This window comes from Anguilla rostrata, chromosome 12 (assembly GCF_018555375.3).
Source record: "Anguilla rostrata isolate EN2019 chromosome 12, ASM1855537v3, whole genome shotgun sequence".
NCBI classification, from domain to species: Eukaryota; Metazoa; Chordata; class Actinopteri; order Anguilliformes; family Anguillidae; genus Anguilla; species Anguilla rostrata.
This window is the reverse complement of record NC_057944.1, coordinates 28,078,104-28,096,138: the sequence shown is the minus strand read 5'-3', so window position 1 is coordinate 28,096,138 and position 18,035 is coordinate 28,078,104. Positions and strand designations below refer to the sequence as shown.

The 18,035-nt window shown below is 40.1% G+C and overlaps 1 protein-coding gene and 1 long non-coding RNA gene across 3 annotated transcripts; one reads left to right on the top strand and one right to left on the bottom strand.

Annotated features, from left to right (window-relative positions):
• The first annotated feature begins 35 nt into the window (after positions 1-35).
• LOC135236851 (uncharacterized) lies at positions 36-1,359 on the top strand. Its single transcript, XR_010324680.1, has 2 exons — positions 36-798; positions 849-1,359. It is a non-coding gene; the product is annotated as an uncharacterized LOC135236851 (long non-coding RNA).
• zgc:101731 (SNARE_SNAP25N and SNARE_SNAP23C domain-containing protein) lies at positions 734-17,937 on the bottom strand. 2 transcript variants are annotated; one of them, XM_064303426.1, is made up of 8 exons: positions 17,042-17,937; positions 10,256-10,346; positions 9,753-9,794; positions 9,442-9,490; positions 8,084-8,201; positions 4,111-4,248; positions 3,394-3,538; positions 734-2,679 (listed from the first exon to the last, which is right to left on the bottom strand). In XM_064303426.1, the coding sequence occupies exons 2-8, from the start codon at positions 10,325-10,327 to the stop codon at positions 2,614-2,616; spliced, it is 630 nt and encodes a 209-aa protein (XP_064159496.1). In that variant the 5' UTR covers positions 10,328-10,346; positions 17,042-17,937; the 3' UTR covers positions 734-2,613. The 2 variants fall into 2 exon arrangements, with proteins under 2 accessions (XP_064159496.1, XP_064159497.1); XM_064303427.1 differs by lacking the exon at positions 8,084-8,201 and adding an exon at positions 6,969-7,080.
• Between the last annotated feature and the right edge of the window lie 98 nt (positions 17,938-18,035).

Sequence of the window (18,035 nt, the reverse complement as noted above, 5' to 3'; positions counted from 1 at the left end):
CTGATGCTATTAATGAAAGAGAAATGTCACATACTATTTAACAAGTTTTTTTTGAACATATATTTCCTGCTACAACTATTTAAAAATGCGTGGTTTCTGTTTCTAAAGCCTCCCACACCTGTGATTTATGAAGGTCAAGTAGGCCTGCTGGCTTTAACCTCTTGCATTGAGTTTACTCGCATTGCTCAAAAAGACACTTAAAACCGTTCATATAACGATGCTTATTGTTGGTGGCTCAACAATACAAGTTATGAAAGCAAGTTTTGCTTACTAGCGTTGAACGTTAGGAGAAGTTCGTTCATACAGCGACATCCTGTAAAGGAAATTTAAATCCAGGGGAAACTTAGAATTACCTGTATCTTCAGTTCTAATGATTATGTAACACAGTTAAACACTAGGCGTTAATGTATTCTGTTATAAAAATGTATGCTTCAAAAATAGCTACATAAAATGTTTATGGTATGCAAAGTATGGGAAAATGGAGTCAATGGATATACTGATAGTACTAAAATATTGTCGTATGCCTATTACTAAAGCTACCAAGTCATGAGCTAGAACAAAAGCCTTCTTTTTGGAATGGAAGCATGAAAAAAGTGGCATTGTCTTGCACTAAGGTAGCATCTGGCTTTGTGTCAACAGCCTGAGATATCTGTGTTGGATTTTTTGAGTCTGTCATTGAACATATGTCTGTACACTCTAATCTAGTGACCAGTGAACACTGAGACATTGAAGATAAATCCACAATTAATTTAATAATCACCACATCCACCATCACCACAGTCAGTATAGGTACAGAAGGTTGTCATGTACAGAGTAATCAGAGTATAGGAAGGTTTTATAGCACTGAGGGTTGAGGAGCTGAAAATACAAAAAAAAAAAAAAGGATATGACACGGAAGAATGACATCAATGTGTCCCAATGGATATTCAACACAAAGGTTTATAACTATACACCAGTTTTAAGTGCTTCACTATACACACTGGACATCTCACACCGCATCATTTTACAGCCCAAGTTCAACAATAACTGGATATTTACAAATCTTAAATCTACGAAACGCCTGCAGTAATGACTACATTCTAAACCTTGGAAATTCCAATTGTAAATGTGTCGTGTGTAGTTGAGAATGATGCCTTGTGCTATTCAATACGTTACTAGGTGACAACTTCAGAGAGGGTGCATGAAATGATCATTTCATGCACAATGTGTCCTCCTTAATGAATTTCAGCAATGGAAATGCCAAATGTAAAGATTAAAGATGACAATTTTGCACGGAAGAAATTTTTCTGCTTGTCATGTCAGTGTCAGGTTCTTTTAATATCAATAAGAGAGAGGGAAGGGAGGCAGAAAAATGGAGATTGGGGCAGAAAATGATCACTGAACATGCGACTATTCTCCATTCCATTCTTCAGTTCGAAATAGAAAACATGAATTCATAAGAGCATGTACAATGCCTTCAGTACAACGAACATCCATGTATATTTCCACTGAACCGTTGAATAGGTGAAGCTAGCTAGCCCATTTTTACTTCCCTCGTCATAAGCTAAAACATTATTCCACATCAGTCTGCTCCTTACCACACAGAGTCAGTTTGACTTAAAAACATTTTTTTAAAGAATAATATTGTATAATATTGTATTTTTCACAATAAGAAAGTGGCAGTAGACTACACCGAAGCAACATGGCCGAAAGGTTAGAATTGTCTCCATCTTGACTTGTTTTTTGATGGCTCATACCTTGAGAGTATGGAATGGAGTAGTAAATATTTCAGCCACCAGATGGCAGCAGGGATGGTTTTGGAGAAAGGGCAATTTTTTTAGTCCATGCCTCTGGTCCATGCTCAATAATTTTTGGCTATATAGAGAAGGAATTCAAAAACCCACAATAGCTTGTCTCTGAACTATGAATGTTTTAATAAATATAAGAGTTAACATTGTATGGCAATGCATCTACATTAGAATTTTGGATTTTACATGGTTTAATGTTTTATACCTTAGGAATTGTATATTGTATGAAATATACTGTTGTAATACCACTGATTGGCTGAACGTTTGGCTTTGATAGGGAAGGTGGCACTTGATACACCTTCACATCAAAGACTACAGCAATTGAGAACCGATTATCTTTAAGCGTGTGTTGAAGACAAGTAGCATTGTCTATGGGAGTACAGCACTGTAAATGCAATTCAGAAAAATGTTAAAACTCAATTCCAAGCTTACAGATTGACCGTCCCATGTTCTATTTCTTGATGGTTTTCTGTGAGAAAGAATGAGTGTGTGTTCGTGTATGCCTGAAGGTTTGTTTTTCTTGAGAGAAGTGTTTTTCTGAGGCTTGTTTGTGTGTGCTTTATTTGTGAGTTTGAAACTGAGAAAGTGCTTTGTGTTTGACACACGTAGGATTAAGAGAGGAATATTTTCTTTTCAGGATATTTTGTTAATGTTGATCTTGAGTGTAGGGACTGGCAGAAAGTGTGTTTTTCTTGTGTATGGTCACATGTATGATGTAGAGAAAGTCATGTTATGAGTTGTGTGTATGTGTGTGTGTACAGTAAGTTCATCTTTAAGAGGGAGTGTATACATGCTAAAACTTGTATAGAAGTCTTCTGGTCTTGGTTTATCTTGCTATAAGCTTGTGGGCCTTCTGGTTGGCTTCACTGATGCGGGATTCGTTGATGATTGCCTGCAAACAAAGCATTTCCAGATTTTTACTCATGAAAAAACCTGAATGCAAGCACTCCAATTTCATTTCAGAGTGAATTTCACTGTAATCATCTACAATATCCACAGTAACAGCAGTACAACTATCATCACAAGTGGTTTAAGGAAGTGATACAACTTGAAATTGTGAAATACCCACCTCCTAAATGTGGGAAAAACATGATTTTTTAATAAAACGTTAACTAAACAGATATTGCTACTAAGTGTCTAAGTGATGATGGAGGTGATTACTTCAGTGGGCATTTGCCTTGGAAGGAGAGCCTGCAACCCCTGGCTTTGGATATATAGGCTCTCAAACATCTGTGTTCTCACACTGATTTTTTCTTCTTAGGCTGTTGTTCTTAAACTGACTGATGCTTTTGATCTTGACTGGGAAACCTGAGGTGAGCTCAGTAAGCAGAACATACCCCTTCTGCAAGAGTAAACAAAGTCCAGTGCTAGACTAGTATGTTCCTCACAACCTTTAACTAAGGACTTTTCCCACTGAGTCTACTCCAGGCATCTACTAACATGTGATGACTGCAACAGGACTCCAGAGGTGTGTTTTTGGTCATGTTCACATAGCTCCCAACTGAACATCATCAGAGTAGGCGTGTTGAGGTCCCGTTGCAGATGTGACACCTCATCCCAGACAGATAATCAGGCCCCATCTCTGGGCAGCTTGCAGGAATCTGACCTTCCCCTGGATGCGGTCGATCTGGACGTTCTGCGTGTCGATCTCGTTGCCCATGTCCAGCGCCATACTGCGCAGGTTTCCCAGGATGCTCCCGACCTGCGTCAGGTTCTCCTCCATCTCGTCCTCGCGTGCGTCATTGGTGACCCTGAGATGCAAGGTAGTTATGAGGGAGGTTAAAATCGCCTGACCCCACAGGCAGTTCAGTCAGACCACAGAGCACTTCAGCCATAATGCTGGGGGACATGTTTCTACAGAGGTTAACATTGATTTCTTGTCATGTAACATTTGTTTTATTAAATTCTGTTCAATTGTGGAACCTAAACTCCTGAAACACTCAAAAAGTATCCATTTTATATTCTCTTGAGGATATGTTCACAGGATCGTCTAATATGCCTGTCAAGATAGCTCATTATTGCCAATAGTTGATTGTGATTCTAGCACTTGTTTGCAATGCTAATAGCTTTCATATTGCTAACCATCTTCTATGAGGTTACTGTTGCTATTATTAACCTGTTGACCACACTTATATATAGTTTTTAATTCACTCTGGATAAGGGTGTCTATGCAGTATATGTAATGTAATGTGATGGATGCATCAATAATGAACCAATGTGCTGAGCAACCAAAAAAAAAAAAAAAACGCAAACCACACAGCTCTCCAGGATCGGTTTTGTGGAGCCCTGTTCTGTATCAGTCACCTGCACAGAGCTTGCTCACCTGCGGATGTACCCGCCACTCATGGTCATCTTCTCCCTCTCGTCCACCACGCGAGAGGTGGGCTGACTGGACACCACGCCATCCTGGTTGTTCCCCCACACCTTCTTATAAGCGCCGCTGGCCTCAAAGTCCTTCAGCCTGGCCAGGTCACAGAGACAGGACATGCACGTTACCATAGGTACAGCGCCAGCACGTTCCTCCTCAGACGCGACCCTCATTTCAGGATTGTCACATTACGCTACACTGTATCTCATCACTCTCAACAGCTAAGGGGGAGATTGATGGTATCAATTATTTACGTGCTTAACAGCAGCTGTTACCACAGTATGCCAATATTGCAACCCTTCAGTTTTAATTGCTTTTGAAAAAAAATCTTGGTGGTTTTTATTTGTTTTAAAGGGATAATTTAATATGTTTTTATACTATACATAACACACAATAATTTCATAGGATAATGGTGACAGCTAAACAACTGAATATTGGAAACCAATATTTGTTGCACTTAGTTTTGCAATAATTTGTATCTTTATGTTTTTGAATGGGCCTCCTAAGGTGACCATACCTGGGGCAAAAATGTGTTTGAGATGCTTAATCCTGCTAGACAACATTAATATTTGACCCAAATCTTGATTTGACCTCAAACAGGACATCACTTGTAAAGCACTAAATGTTACTTTGGCAAGAAAGGAATATTCACATTGACAATAACACTCTAATAAGTTAGACTTTTTTACTGTTCTTTTTAATGATTATACAAGAGGGAAAGTCAGAGAAGAGAGAGTCATTGTGAATATGGCTTTGCTGTCACTGATAATTATGTATTACCAGGCGTTATGCTCTCTGGCATTTAAAACTATGATTGCATTTTTTGAGGTCATTGTTTGGGTCATCTACGATGTTTTCATACTGATGTATCTTGACCAGATCGGGTTTTAACAACCACTGTGCAAATGCAATGCTAAATCAGGGTACATTCAGCAGTTGCCTTGTCTGAAATTTTGTAAACATAGAGCCTCTCAGGTATGAATCTAACTCCGTCAGTAGCTCTTCATGTATGTAGTGATACATACAACGCTCCAATGAATACCAATTATACCAATGCTGACGTGGACGGGCAGACATGCTGGGAAATGTCTAGTTAGCCATAGTTTCACCAAAAGACACAGGGCTGACCAACTCTGTTCCTGGAGATCTACCGTCCTGTAGATTTTTACCCCAACCCTAACTAGTAGGATCAGGTGTGCCAAATTAGGGCTGAAATGGAGACCTACAGGAGGTAGAGCTACAGGGACAGGGTTGTGCAGCCCTGCAGTAGGGTATTCCCATCACATTGCACATTGGAGGCCTGTACGCCTGCCAGCACAAGATGGTCTGCAGACTGTAAGGTGACTGTCGTAATATTCTTGTAAAACATTGCCAGAGCAAAGGTAAGTGTACTTTACTGCTTGACTGCTGGGCATACAATAGCACAGCCAAACACTGTTCATGTAACGTAGCTGTCCTCAATAGGCCAGCCATATACTATTTACTGTTTTGTAACCAAAAATGTTCATTATGAATTTTCATTATGAATATTCTACAAATGCATGTGCTAATCTGGTGCTCTGCCTATTATACAAAAGGATACAACAGGAAATGGTCTCAGATTTGCTCCTTTTTGTTTCAAAAGTTAAATTGTTTTAAAATGGTTTACAAGGTAGTGGTACCCTAATATTGGGGGAAAATGTAATGAACAGCTTGACAAATTAACTGGTTTATCACGACTATGTTTTATCTGAAGTGTAAATTCAAATTTTAAAAATGCTTTATTGGCATGAAACACTTGTAAATATTGCATCTCTCTCTTTTAATGTTATCTGAATGTCCCTGAGAACCAGCTTGAAAATAAACTTCTTGCACATTTTTAAACCCATGATGTCTTCAGTGAGCCCCACACCCTGGCTGAAAAGCCTTGTGATACTGTGTAGACATGACTACAGATATTATTATAGACTAGATCAACTAGATACTGCTCCGGATTCTTAACTGTGAAAATACTGTCTGCTTTCTTTGATCAAAGGATTGACCAAACTGAGCCAAGGGTGCTGCCAAGTACAATATAGTTTCAATGGATATCTGGAAGCACCTAAAACTGTTGAGCTTCACACAGTTAAGGCTGGAAAGAATGTAGTAGTCAGTCTATACAATATCTATGGTATGAGGGCCTCATTGCAACTTTGACTCAAGCTCTTACAGTTGATCTTGGTTTATTTTACCATAGACCTTATTATATTCCTTATACATCTAAATTAAGTATGATCTAGAGAGTGCCTGAAATTCAAATTAAGCCAGTAATCAGACTGTGACTGAACAACTAACATATAAACATATTTAATAAACATACGGTCAATATGACAATTCAGGACACTGCTTGGTGCATGCTGGGTTGACAGTATATGGTTTTCTCAATAGACCCATATTTAGTCAGGTTAACTGACATAAAAGGGATAGCTAAGATGCTTCTGAGGGAGAACCGTGAACACAATTTCATGCAGAACAGACGAGCAAGCATGTCTGGGCGGCAGGCAGGTGATCAATCAATCAAGCAGGCGTGGATACACAGAGGCTCCCAAAGGCTGAACCTGGATCAGGTCCATCAGTTCCTGCAGAAGGACGTTGGGCTTTGGATTGAGTTCAGAGAGGCTGATCTAGGGTCAGCGCTTTGGGGATGCGCTCTCACAGTCTGACCGGAGCGTCCAAGCACATCGACATGCACAAAGGGAGTAAGGGGGGGGGGGGGTGACCTGATGGGTGGGGGGGAGGGGGGTGGGATGGGTGAGGGGCTGGGCCATCATCTCTGTGGGTCCCCCCACACCTACTTATCACAGGAGCACAGACCACAACATTTGCCCAGGTCTGTGAGGTTCTTTTCAGCCTCCTTCATGTCCTGATTGATCTGGTCCAGGCCTTCTTCGATGTGCTCCAGTTGCTCTGAACAATGGGAAGGGGGTAGACCGGAGGGGGAGGGGCAGAGGACAGAGGGGGCGGGGTCAGGGAGTAGGTGGGTAGGTGGGGGAGGAGGGGTCGAAACACACAACAGCTTTCTGATGAAAGCACTGCGACACATGAAAGCAAACAGCAGTAAAAAAAAAAAAACGGCACAAGTGGTAATATTAAAAAAATAAAATTTTAAAATTAAATAATTAAATGAACAAAATGAGCTCACACATGAACAAAAAGCTCACACAGTATGGAAGCAAGGAAGGTATTGTGTGAGTAGAAGGTAGATGATTGTAAGAACAGGCTGCTTTCTGAAATATGCATTAGTATGATATCACAGCCTAAATTGTCTCATGAATGAAACATGGAGCTATTCTGGATAAACCAGACTTGCAACAGGCAAGTTTCTGCTTGTCAGAAGTAAACTCTGCAGTCTGTAGTATCCATTTTGTGCAACCATTCTCAGGTTTTTACCACTGCACTTGTATACTATTTGATGTGTAAGTCCAGAAATCCAGAAATACAAGACACAAACACAGACACAGATTCACATGCTACCACACACGCCACACACATTCAAACACACAGACCACACACACACATACACAGTGAACACTTCTTTATACTGGTGCCTACTTTTGAAATATTTACCAGTTATGTAGGGGGTAAAGAAGCACCTCACCCTGTGTTGTAAAAAGCCTGGAGAGTCTCACCCACTGATCCAGCACAAGGATGCTTCAGCAACCCTGAAGCCCCCTTCTAATCACACAACCCCCTCAACAGAGCCACAAATGAACCACGACACAGAGAAGCGCCTTTGCGAGGACAGGCCTGACTAGTTGACCAATATACAGATTGACCAACGGGCGAACAGACGGACGGACGGACTGACTGATGACGAGCGGCTTTGGGAAGCGGGGTCCAGATTTAATGACTGACCGGTGGCGAGTGGCGCTAAGGGGCGGGGCCCGGGACAGGCAGGATTTGGACCTACTTGGCACACGGGCAGACGCATAGCCCGCAGCACTTGGCCATATCTGTGAGGTTTTTCTCTGCCTCCTTCATGTCCTGGTTGATCTGATCCATGCCCTCATCGATGCGATCCAGTTGCTCTGCCCGCATAGGCAGGGGGCAGGAGGGTGGGGAGAGACAGAGAAGCAAACGCATACGTATACAACATATACATTCACCAAATCACACGACCGTGTGACGGACATGCACACACACCCCACAAATGAGCGCGCGCCCACACACAGACAACCATACACATACACACACACACACACACAGAAACAACCATACACATACACACACACACACAGAAACAACCATACACATACGCACATACACACACACACAGACACACAGAAACAACCATACACATACGCACACACACACACACACAGAAACAACCATACACATACACACATACACACACACACACAGACACACAGAAACAACCATACACATACGCACATACACACACACACAGAAACAACCATACACATACACACACACACACAGAAACAACCATACATATACGCACATACACACACACACACAGACACACAGAAACAACCATACACACACACACACACACAGAAACAACCACACACACACACACACAGAAACAACCATACATGCACGGACACACACACACACACACACACAGCCACACAACCACCCAATCAGACACATACACACACAGAGATATCCAAGCACACATAATACACACCGCATCAAGGTTACATATAAGGACAAGCAAAGAAAGACTCAGTAGTGTGTTCTCGCTGTATGAGCGGCCAGACTAATGTAGAATGCCCACTATACATTTCCGCAGATGTTCTAACAATTTTATATCGTGATGATTTTGGCAAAAACATCAACCTACACATATTGCATACATTCTGAGAATGACAGCTTGATAGACAGACAGACAGACCGACAGACAGAAGGACTGGAAAAAAATTAAAATAGGACTGCTCCTTATCCTATGCCACAATTCATTTCTCATATGACTGGAGGAAAATAATTTGATGGTTACTTTTCATGTGCTGTTACTGTTCTAGCAGTCAGATGCTAAGATGCAGCCAAAATGAGCCAGGAGACATGCAGAGGGAACGGTCTCTGAGAAAGCAGAAGTGAGCTTCACCTTTCTTTTCAGTCTGTAACCAGGATGCTGACTATATTCCACAAAGAAATTAGGCAATGTATTTAATGACATTTTGTTATTATTCAAATGTATCATAAAAAACATGAGCTGCTATGAGGAACAGATATTTTCACTGGATTAAAACAGTAATCTAAAAGATAATTAGAACAAATAGAGAGTTATTCCCAGATGGTTTTTACCTCCTTGCTCATCCAACATGACCAACACCCGGATTCCTGCATCCTTACTCTGTTAATAAAAGAAAATTATACAATCATACAGATGGTACATTGTGTGTAATTTGCCACTGACTAATAAGTATTCCTTAAATTCATCATTATTCTTCATAATCTCGCACTCAGTTACAATCCCCACAAGCTATTTGGTGTCAGAGGTGGCCAAGCTAGAGAACCACATTGTGTACTGGTGTCCATTGTAGCCCTTAATCATTCAGTTAAAGCATTGATTATGTCACGGAGAGTGAAGCTGACAGAGATGGAAAAATCCCTACCTCTTCAACCAACTGCATCATGCGACGAGTACTCTCCAGGGACTGGGGGGGGGATGACATACCAAATTAGCAAGGAAGGAAATCAATCCCAACACGACACATTCACCGAGTTCGCATGATTCCACCAATAGCCACAGAATCTGAACGACTAAATTATTTTATTGCCTGTCTGATCCTTGCTTCCACTTATTGAAATGTTACGTGGCTAAATGCGTGAAAAATATGGCATACACAATATCACAGATTCAATCATATGACATGGAAATTATTTCCACATTCACATACCATTGTATTGTTCTATTTAGTGACATTTAGTTTCTTGGACCATAGAGCAATGTCATTTTATTACATTACAAATTATTACATAGCATATGCCTGCCCTTCCTAGGAAGCAGAGTCTTTTGGCAGATGCAATGCTGGATCTATGAATGAAATCCCTGCTTATCTGAGTTTCTTCTGAGAAGAGGAAGGGACAAAGAAGTCAGGTTGCCATGTGTGATTACCTCATCAGTAACCTGATTGCCCCGTTTCTGCAGGTCGTCCAGCTCTGTCCTCATGGCTGTGTCAGAGGCCATCTTCCCCAGGGCTCCTCAGCTGCAGGGAGGGGTGGAGAGAGACATGGAGCTACAGGTCAAACTGGTTAACATGAGCTATAGGTCAAACTGGTTATCATTTTTCAGTTACAAACCACCCACTCACTGAATGAGCAGATGGTAAATCAACAAGACGTTATAGATGGAGGTTCCTTTTTTGTTCAATTTAGAAAACAAAATAAACAATCAAACAAAAGACGGTTGTTCTTCAAATGGTGCCTAATACAAAGACACACTATTTCAGATATGCATTCAGTGTAATAGCACGACACTCTTCAACTCACAATAGATCAGGCTGTATGCCTGATTATATTATTTCATTTTTTCAGAGATTCTTTTTAATGATGAAACATTACACCTCAAATCCATTACCATTGCATGGTAAACATTGCTTATGTCTTGACACATTCTATTTTCTTTAAATAAATTTGCACAAATCATTAATTTCCCCAGCCCTTTGTAATAAGCTTTTAAAATAAGAATATACAAAATGACTCATATTCCCACTAATCCATCCAATGTTGATGTTAATGACAAAATATGCCTTATCTAAAGAAGGACAGCAGACATTCTCATAATCGTTACACATTTACAACACAGCAAAAAGCAATTTGATCAGTGAACGTAAAATAGTCATAAAAAAGTAGTAAAAGTTTCTTACATGTGGTTAATTACTTGTGGAAGTTGTGGGTTGGAGGGAGTTAAACGGTTACTTTGTGCCATATGGTACTGAATGCAGGATTATAGGCAGAGTATGTTTGGGAGTGATATTTCTCACACCTATGGTGGTATACTCAATGTACATATGGAGTGCAGTGTTATAGAAAATATGATTTAAACATTTGATGGACTACTGTACAATCTAATACTTGTTTTATGATGAGGTTTTGAATTTCATATGGCAATCATTTCTAGAGATGGTTACATGCATAATAATACCAAGTATTAATTAAACCTCCCGGCACAAAAATGAAGGAAATTAATAGCAAAAAACTATATTTTAAGTGAAATGTTTGCATTTGTCAAAAGCCTTCTGATCTTAAGCAGTCTTCCCAATGGTGAACACATGCGGTTTTAAGTGCAGGAGACATATACGGGGCTGTGGCAGTTGTCAAACATTTTTGCTGATACACCTTGATGGAGGGCAGGCTGATGTTAGCGTTAGGGCTGATAAGTTTAATTTCCTGTCTTTCGACAGCTTTCGACAAATGCAAACATTTCATTTAAAATGTAGTTCTTATTCATATTTAATTATCTCAAGCATATCTTGATCGGATATTTGTATAAGCACCAGCTGCAGACTGCAAGTGTATCCTAAAAACTGTGCCCAAGTACAGGAGTGAACCTGTGTAGTTTATAGAGCTGTTGGAAAACTAAAATTAAGGTAATTGATCGAAACAAAAGCCAGCATGCAGACCGGTCCTCCAGGACCGGAGTTGTGTGCCCTTGGGCTATATACATTAAGAACAGAATGGAAGATGGAAAACTTTAAATGACTAATTAGACATAGAATTTAAACAACTAATTAAAAGCAGGCTGCTGTGGGGAAAAAAAACAACTGAATGCAGTTTTATCTAGGAAAATGTACGATTTAATGCTTTATTTAAATTGATGTTATATTATTCGTAGTATCAGCATACCATGTTTGCTGTATGCCTGACATTTATTTTACAAAACTCACAATATGCGTTCTAACAATGGACATACGAGACCAAGCCCAAACCCACCACTGTTCAAATAGTCTTGCATTACCACTTTTTCAACACTGAAATAATGAGGCCCTATTTTGCTCATGCTCCCTGGTACACAAACCCACGCATATACATGTGTGCACCTACTCTCCTTTGTACAGACAGAGTCAGCTGGTGACAACGTGCTGCTCTGTAACAAGGTTATAATTGCATCTAATTACTGCTTCATGTTGGCAACATGCTGGTTTCAGAATGGAAGAGAGGTCTCGCAAAACAAAACAAAAAATATAGCTCTCCAGCTCTGCCTTTCACTTGATGTGTTCTAAGTTTAGTTTTCTTTGAATACCCTTTTCATCCTACAAGAGCTCAATTCAGTTTAGTATATGTGTGATTTGGTAAGGGGGTTGTTTACCCTGAAATCCTGGACAAAGCTTGCTCTCTCTCTCTCTCTCTCAAATTATCAACACTCTTTGCTTCATCCAGTTAGGTCCCACATGTTGGCATTTCAAGTTACCCATTCATTAATAGTTATTATCAGAAGAATGGTGCTGAAATGCATAAGTCTGCAAACTCATCTCTTTACTTCAACATGGGAATATGGTGATGCTGGAGATATCTTGCGCTGTGGGTTTTGAATCAACTGTTCTTTTGGTCAGCGCCACATTTCACAAGGTTCATCAGTCAGATTCTTAGGTGGTTCATTGAATTAGGTGAGTGCAAAAGAACCCTGATTCTCATTACCTTCTTTCAAATTTCCCCCCTATCTACCCTAAATAAATAAAATCCTTTCTTTACCTTCACTTCCACATGTTGTTTCTAGTGACGAAGGGTTACCTATCGCTGGGGTGTTGTGGCCTGACCATTACACTTGTCGTTGGTTGCTACTTGGGATGTTGGGTAAGTATGAATTTATGCCTTTTCTTCATTTGCACTCATTCTAAGTCACTCAGAATAAGAGCATCTGCTAAATGACTAAAATGTATAATGTAAAGCTCAAATTGCAAGCCAACCTTCAGAGCTGAGAATGGCTGCTGAAACTACAATAGGCTTTCGGTTAATTGAACAATAACTGGCACTTGATTCAACCTTTGGGAAAAGACCACCAAGGGTTTCCTGGCCATTCTAACAGGATCCAATGGGGTAAACCTAGCTAACACAGTCCCCAGAGCTCTTGAGATGTGACAACAGACCTGAGGCTGGCCCGGGTTCAGGTGTAGATGGCTATTCTCTGACAGACAGTTACACAATAAATGCCTTGGCTCACGGACAAGAAAATTTACATGCTGTGGTGACTTGTCCTTCTCTATGTGTGACATCACGCAATAGCCCACAACATTCTGGCATGAGGACACTACAATCACACACACACAGGGGAATGTTAGGTGATCGTTTCCATGGCACCTTCTGTTGTGTTGTTAAGTGTACTGCACTTTCTATTTTTTTTACTTTTCTATTTTTTTAACTGGAGCAGAGAAACCTTTTTCAGACAGTTAATCAGCATATCTGGAGAGCAGTGTTGCAGCCCTGTCTAATGTTTACAGTGCTGCATGTACGGTGCACCTGGTGTTTCAGACAATGCATCTCAGCAAAGTCCTATTCCAGCCATGCCCTGCCCAGAAAAGGTCTGATGACAGACATTCAGACTGAGTGAGGGAGGGAATCTCATTACAGTTTATTTTCATTTCAGCTTAATGATGACTAAATTACCCAGCATATGATCAGGAGGGAACTTTTTCAATGCCCACTTTAACAAAAAAAAAAAAATCACAATGCAGTTACAGGTCTGGATGACCTCTAGCCAAGAACTACCCCATTAACATAAATTAAATTAAGTTCTGAATGTCATTGGCTGAATATGGCAGGAAGAACATAATGGAGACGAAGAAAGAATTCATGACTACTCTACATCTTGACCACATTGCACACTGTCGACATGAAGGAGCCAGGCCTTGATTTACAGCTAAGGGAAATCAGTACCATTTGTCTTGGTTAATGCTGCATCGTGTCTTGTTGCTTTTATTGTGTTCCCTGTCTTTTCAAAATCGTATGACATAGTTACCTGTCATTGTGATTGACAACATGACTATAGTTCGCAGAACAGTCTCGTTAAAAAGGAGAAAAGTTTCCCTCACGATGCACAGAAAGAGAGGCTAGGATACCATTCGGTATCCAGGATAATCAACGGCTTACACTTTACGAAAAATGAATAAAACAAGAGGATTCAAATTATATGAGCGCATTGAATCACAGCTTGGCAGCCAGAGAAATTGGCACCTCAGGGAGAGCCAGCTTTTGATGCTGTTAAAATGGCTGATTAAGTGGAGTGAGGGGTGTATAATTATCTTTTACAAGAGTGCCTTTGCCCACCAGAGCGTGCACCCCCCATGCATCTTGGAACAGTCTATTTCTGGTGTGACCAGTAAAGAGATTTTCAGAGATCTCCGAACCCCTTGTTGGAGGCCAGATTGTCAGCGCCCCACCCCTGAGGTGAGAGTTGACGTCACCCTCCCTTCCAGATATTCTCCTGAGACCCAGCAGAAAAAAAGAAAAAGCGTTTTCATTTTTTTACATTGTAATTGAATGTCACTTCTAGTGTAGGCTTCAGCACAGTAGAATATATGGTTCTTGAGATTAAAACCAGAGACTCATGTCCAATGCAGGGGGGGAAAATGAAATGCTGGGTTTAAAGAGGATATAGATAATTTTGTTGGTTGAACGGAAACAGGTAAAGATAAATAAGTCTCTGCTTAACACAATCATCTATTGGCAAACTGGACAAATGCTGTTATGACTCACCACTTATATGAGGAAGCTGAACACCAGACTCCCCTGAACTGTCCTAGTGGGCAATCTATCCTGGATGCTTTGCAGTTGAATCACTGCAGTGTGTCAGTAAATAAAACTCACTTCGTCAGGGACCAAAGAGGACCAAATAGGTACCAAAAGGAATAAGATAGCAGCAACTTCAACAGACAATCAGGGCATAGCTGTTATAAGGTTGTAAAATGTTCATATTATTAATATATTAAAATGATTCACATCTCCACTATTATAACTCTATGGCTACAACCCCCCCCCGGCCCCCCAATCCACTCAAGACAGACTGTTTCCCAACACCGTAAACAAATGAATAGTCTCATAAAGTTTTGGACCAACTGAAGAACCTCACTGTGTAACACTGAGAAGTTAGTCAATCCCAGTTTGTGATGAGACACTCTACTACCACACTATGATGCCCCAAGAACAACCACACAATGCACAGTATGCCGCTGCCAAGGCCACAGTATTATATTACACAGGGCTATACATTTTTATATTATACAAGCAGTATGTGGCTCCTTGCTGACGCGCCCTACTGTCAAGGTGCCCGTTACATTACTACATGTCACAGATACGTCAGAGAAGCTCTAAAAAACCAGCACCTATATCACCAGCCTCAGACATCAATATTGTACCCTTTACTATTCATGCGACAGCCATATCCAATCACATATGCTAGTTCTGACAGCACGTGCTGAATCCATATGACCCACACCACTGGCAGGTGTAGGAAATGCATACAGTACTAGTTACAGAGTCTAGAGAACAGAGCGTGAAACAGATCTTTGCAAATTTGGTTTTACATGATATAGAGTGCAGACTCACGCACACACACACACACACACACACATTTGGTTGACTACTGTTTACTGTTTGTGGCCAGTGTAGGAATCGTAGTCAGTACTGGGTTTCTGAGATATAGTGTAGGTGAAGAGCTTAGATTTGAAGTGGTCTGAGAAATAAAACCCACCAACCTAAACAAACTACACAAGATGTGCAAGCTGTTGTATTGTTCAGAGGTGTCCGTGTAATGAAAAAATGAAGTCAGTTCTTTTGTGGCAAGGGTAGCTGTTACTTTAAGATGTTTGTTAAGGAACACCAATCCCCTCCTGAGTTTAAGGAGCCCCGCGATGAAGAATTATCTCTTGCTCCCTGGGACTCCAGCAGTTTTGACAGTAAGCACAGCATTAGTCGAAACGCTTAAGCACGAAGGTAATTACGCGTTGAAAAACGCCAGGTTTTGAAATTTGACTTGCTTGTTCCTCAGCCATATCAATTTTTTTCTGTTTGACAAAACCAGTTTACGCATTTAACACTAAATTACAGTCGCCAACAGACTGCGCGCTAGCAACAATAAAAGTTGCATTATTAACATCATTAATATATGATAAGCACATTTTTGAATAAGTTAAACACTGAACACCTGTTATCATATATTATTCATGAAGAAAATTGTTTATATACACTCAAAACATAAGCACTATAACACTATTTATACAGTATTTATTAAAACACAATTCTATGGCTAATCTTCACTTAAAGAAACATTTAAAGAAATATAATTTGTATAAATTATGAACGGCTTTTACAAACCACCTGATTTTTGCCATGAGTCTAAACAAAGCACTGCCTTCCTCCCCACTGGCAAAGCATATGCACATTTATATTCCTTCTAGTACTCAACAAAGTGCTAATATTTTTGTGTACTTCACCATCGATTAAAGCATAGCACTAGCATAATTGTTCGATTTCCTGGGGTTTACCCTTTAAACGAGGCTGTTGCCACACTGACGTTAGTTATCGGCAACTGATAAGTACATATGCGCCTGTTTTTGGATATTTCCGAAAGTACAATTTTACTATATTCATAACTTGGGATATAGGGGCGTCAAAAAACAAAAAATCTTTGCATCGCCTTCTTAGCTAACTCATTTACGGAGTTTTATTTATGCGTATTTTATGGCATCTATCGGCTACACATAATTACCACACTGCAAAAAAAGAGAGAAAAGTGCGTTCATTATTCTTATACAAATGGCAGACATAATCTTATGCTTTAGTTTAAGCATCGTTTGGTTGTTTAGGCAGCAAAGACATCACAGTAACATCCCAAGTGCAGTACGCTAAACAAAGTTTCAAAAGTAGCAATATATTTTAAATATTAGGTTATTTCTTATAAACTTACCTGATGTTTAAATATTTGTGTTTTCTTCAACTCAGCCTCTGTTTTATTATACCAAGATAGCGCATTCACCACCGCCTGTGTTCGTTTATTGACCCGATTTCAGCATCATCTCATCAGGGCTCTCTTCTCTAGGTCTCCTGCCTCCAGGTAAATTTAACTGCACGCCCCTTCTCGCAATCGCACCCTGATTGGAGATTCTATTGCAAAAGTCACGTCACCGAAAAGGAAATGTCTGTGTTATTGGCTAAACGGTCGCCAATCTTTGTTAATGGGCCTTGCCCACAAACTAGTGGGATTCTTGTTGCTCCGGCAACTGGTACCTGCGCACGTCATGAACGGCTGTGTGGCCTCTCTTCCAGTGTAAATAAAGTTCACTGAGAGGAAGGTTTATTGTTCTACAAATGTGGCACTTCATTGTCACATTGATTAACTGGAACAACGTACACGGAAGTTAGTGTCCACTGCTAAATGTTTAAGCACTTAAGATATCTACATTTTTTAAAATGGGAAATGAAAAGCAACATGCAAAGTAAATTAAAATGGACTTACTCGTTTTTAATAAGCCTACAACCTCGAAAAAAAGGTAGGCCTGTTATTGTGTTTGATTCTGTTGTGGAGTTTTGACCAAGCACCTTGATTCTAGTGGAACGTTGATCATGTTTAGCATTTTGTTCATAAAATTCAGTTCATTTTGCCGCGTTGTGCCACTTCGACATTTGCAATATACAAACTAATTATATCCATATGAAATTGGATGTATAAAAAGCATATTGAAAATTCTCATCTCTTTATCTACTGAATCAAAGTCACCACAGCCTCATATCATAAACAAAAACAGAATTCAAAATGAAAACAAGATAGCAATCAATAATGACAGTGTTCCAATACATTTTGATATAATCCGTATCATGATGAAGCTATTGGACACAAGGGTATATGATGCAAGATAGAGATGTTTTCTTTTGGACAGATTTATTAAAAATGTCTACCATGA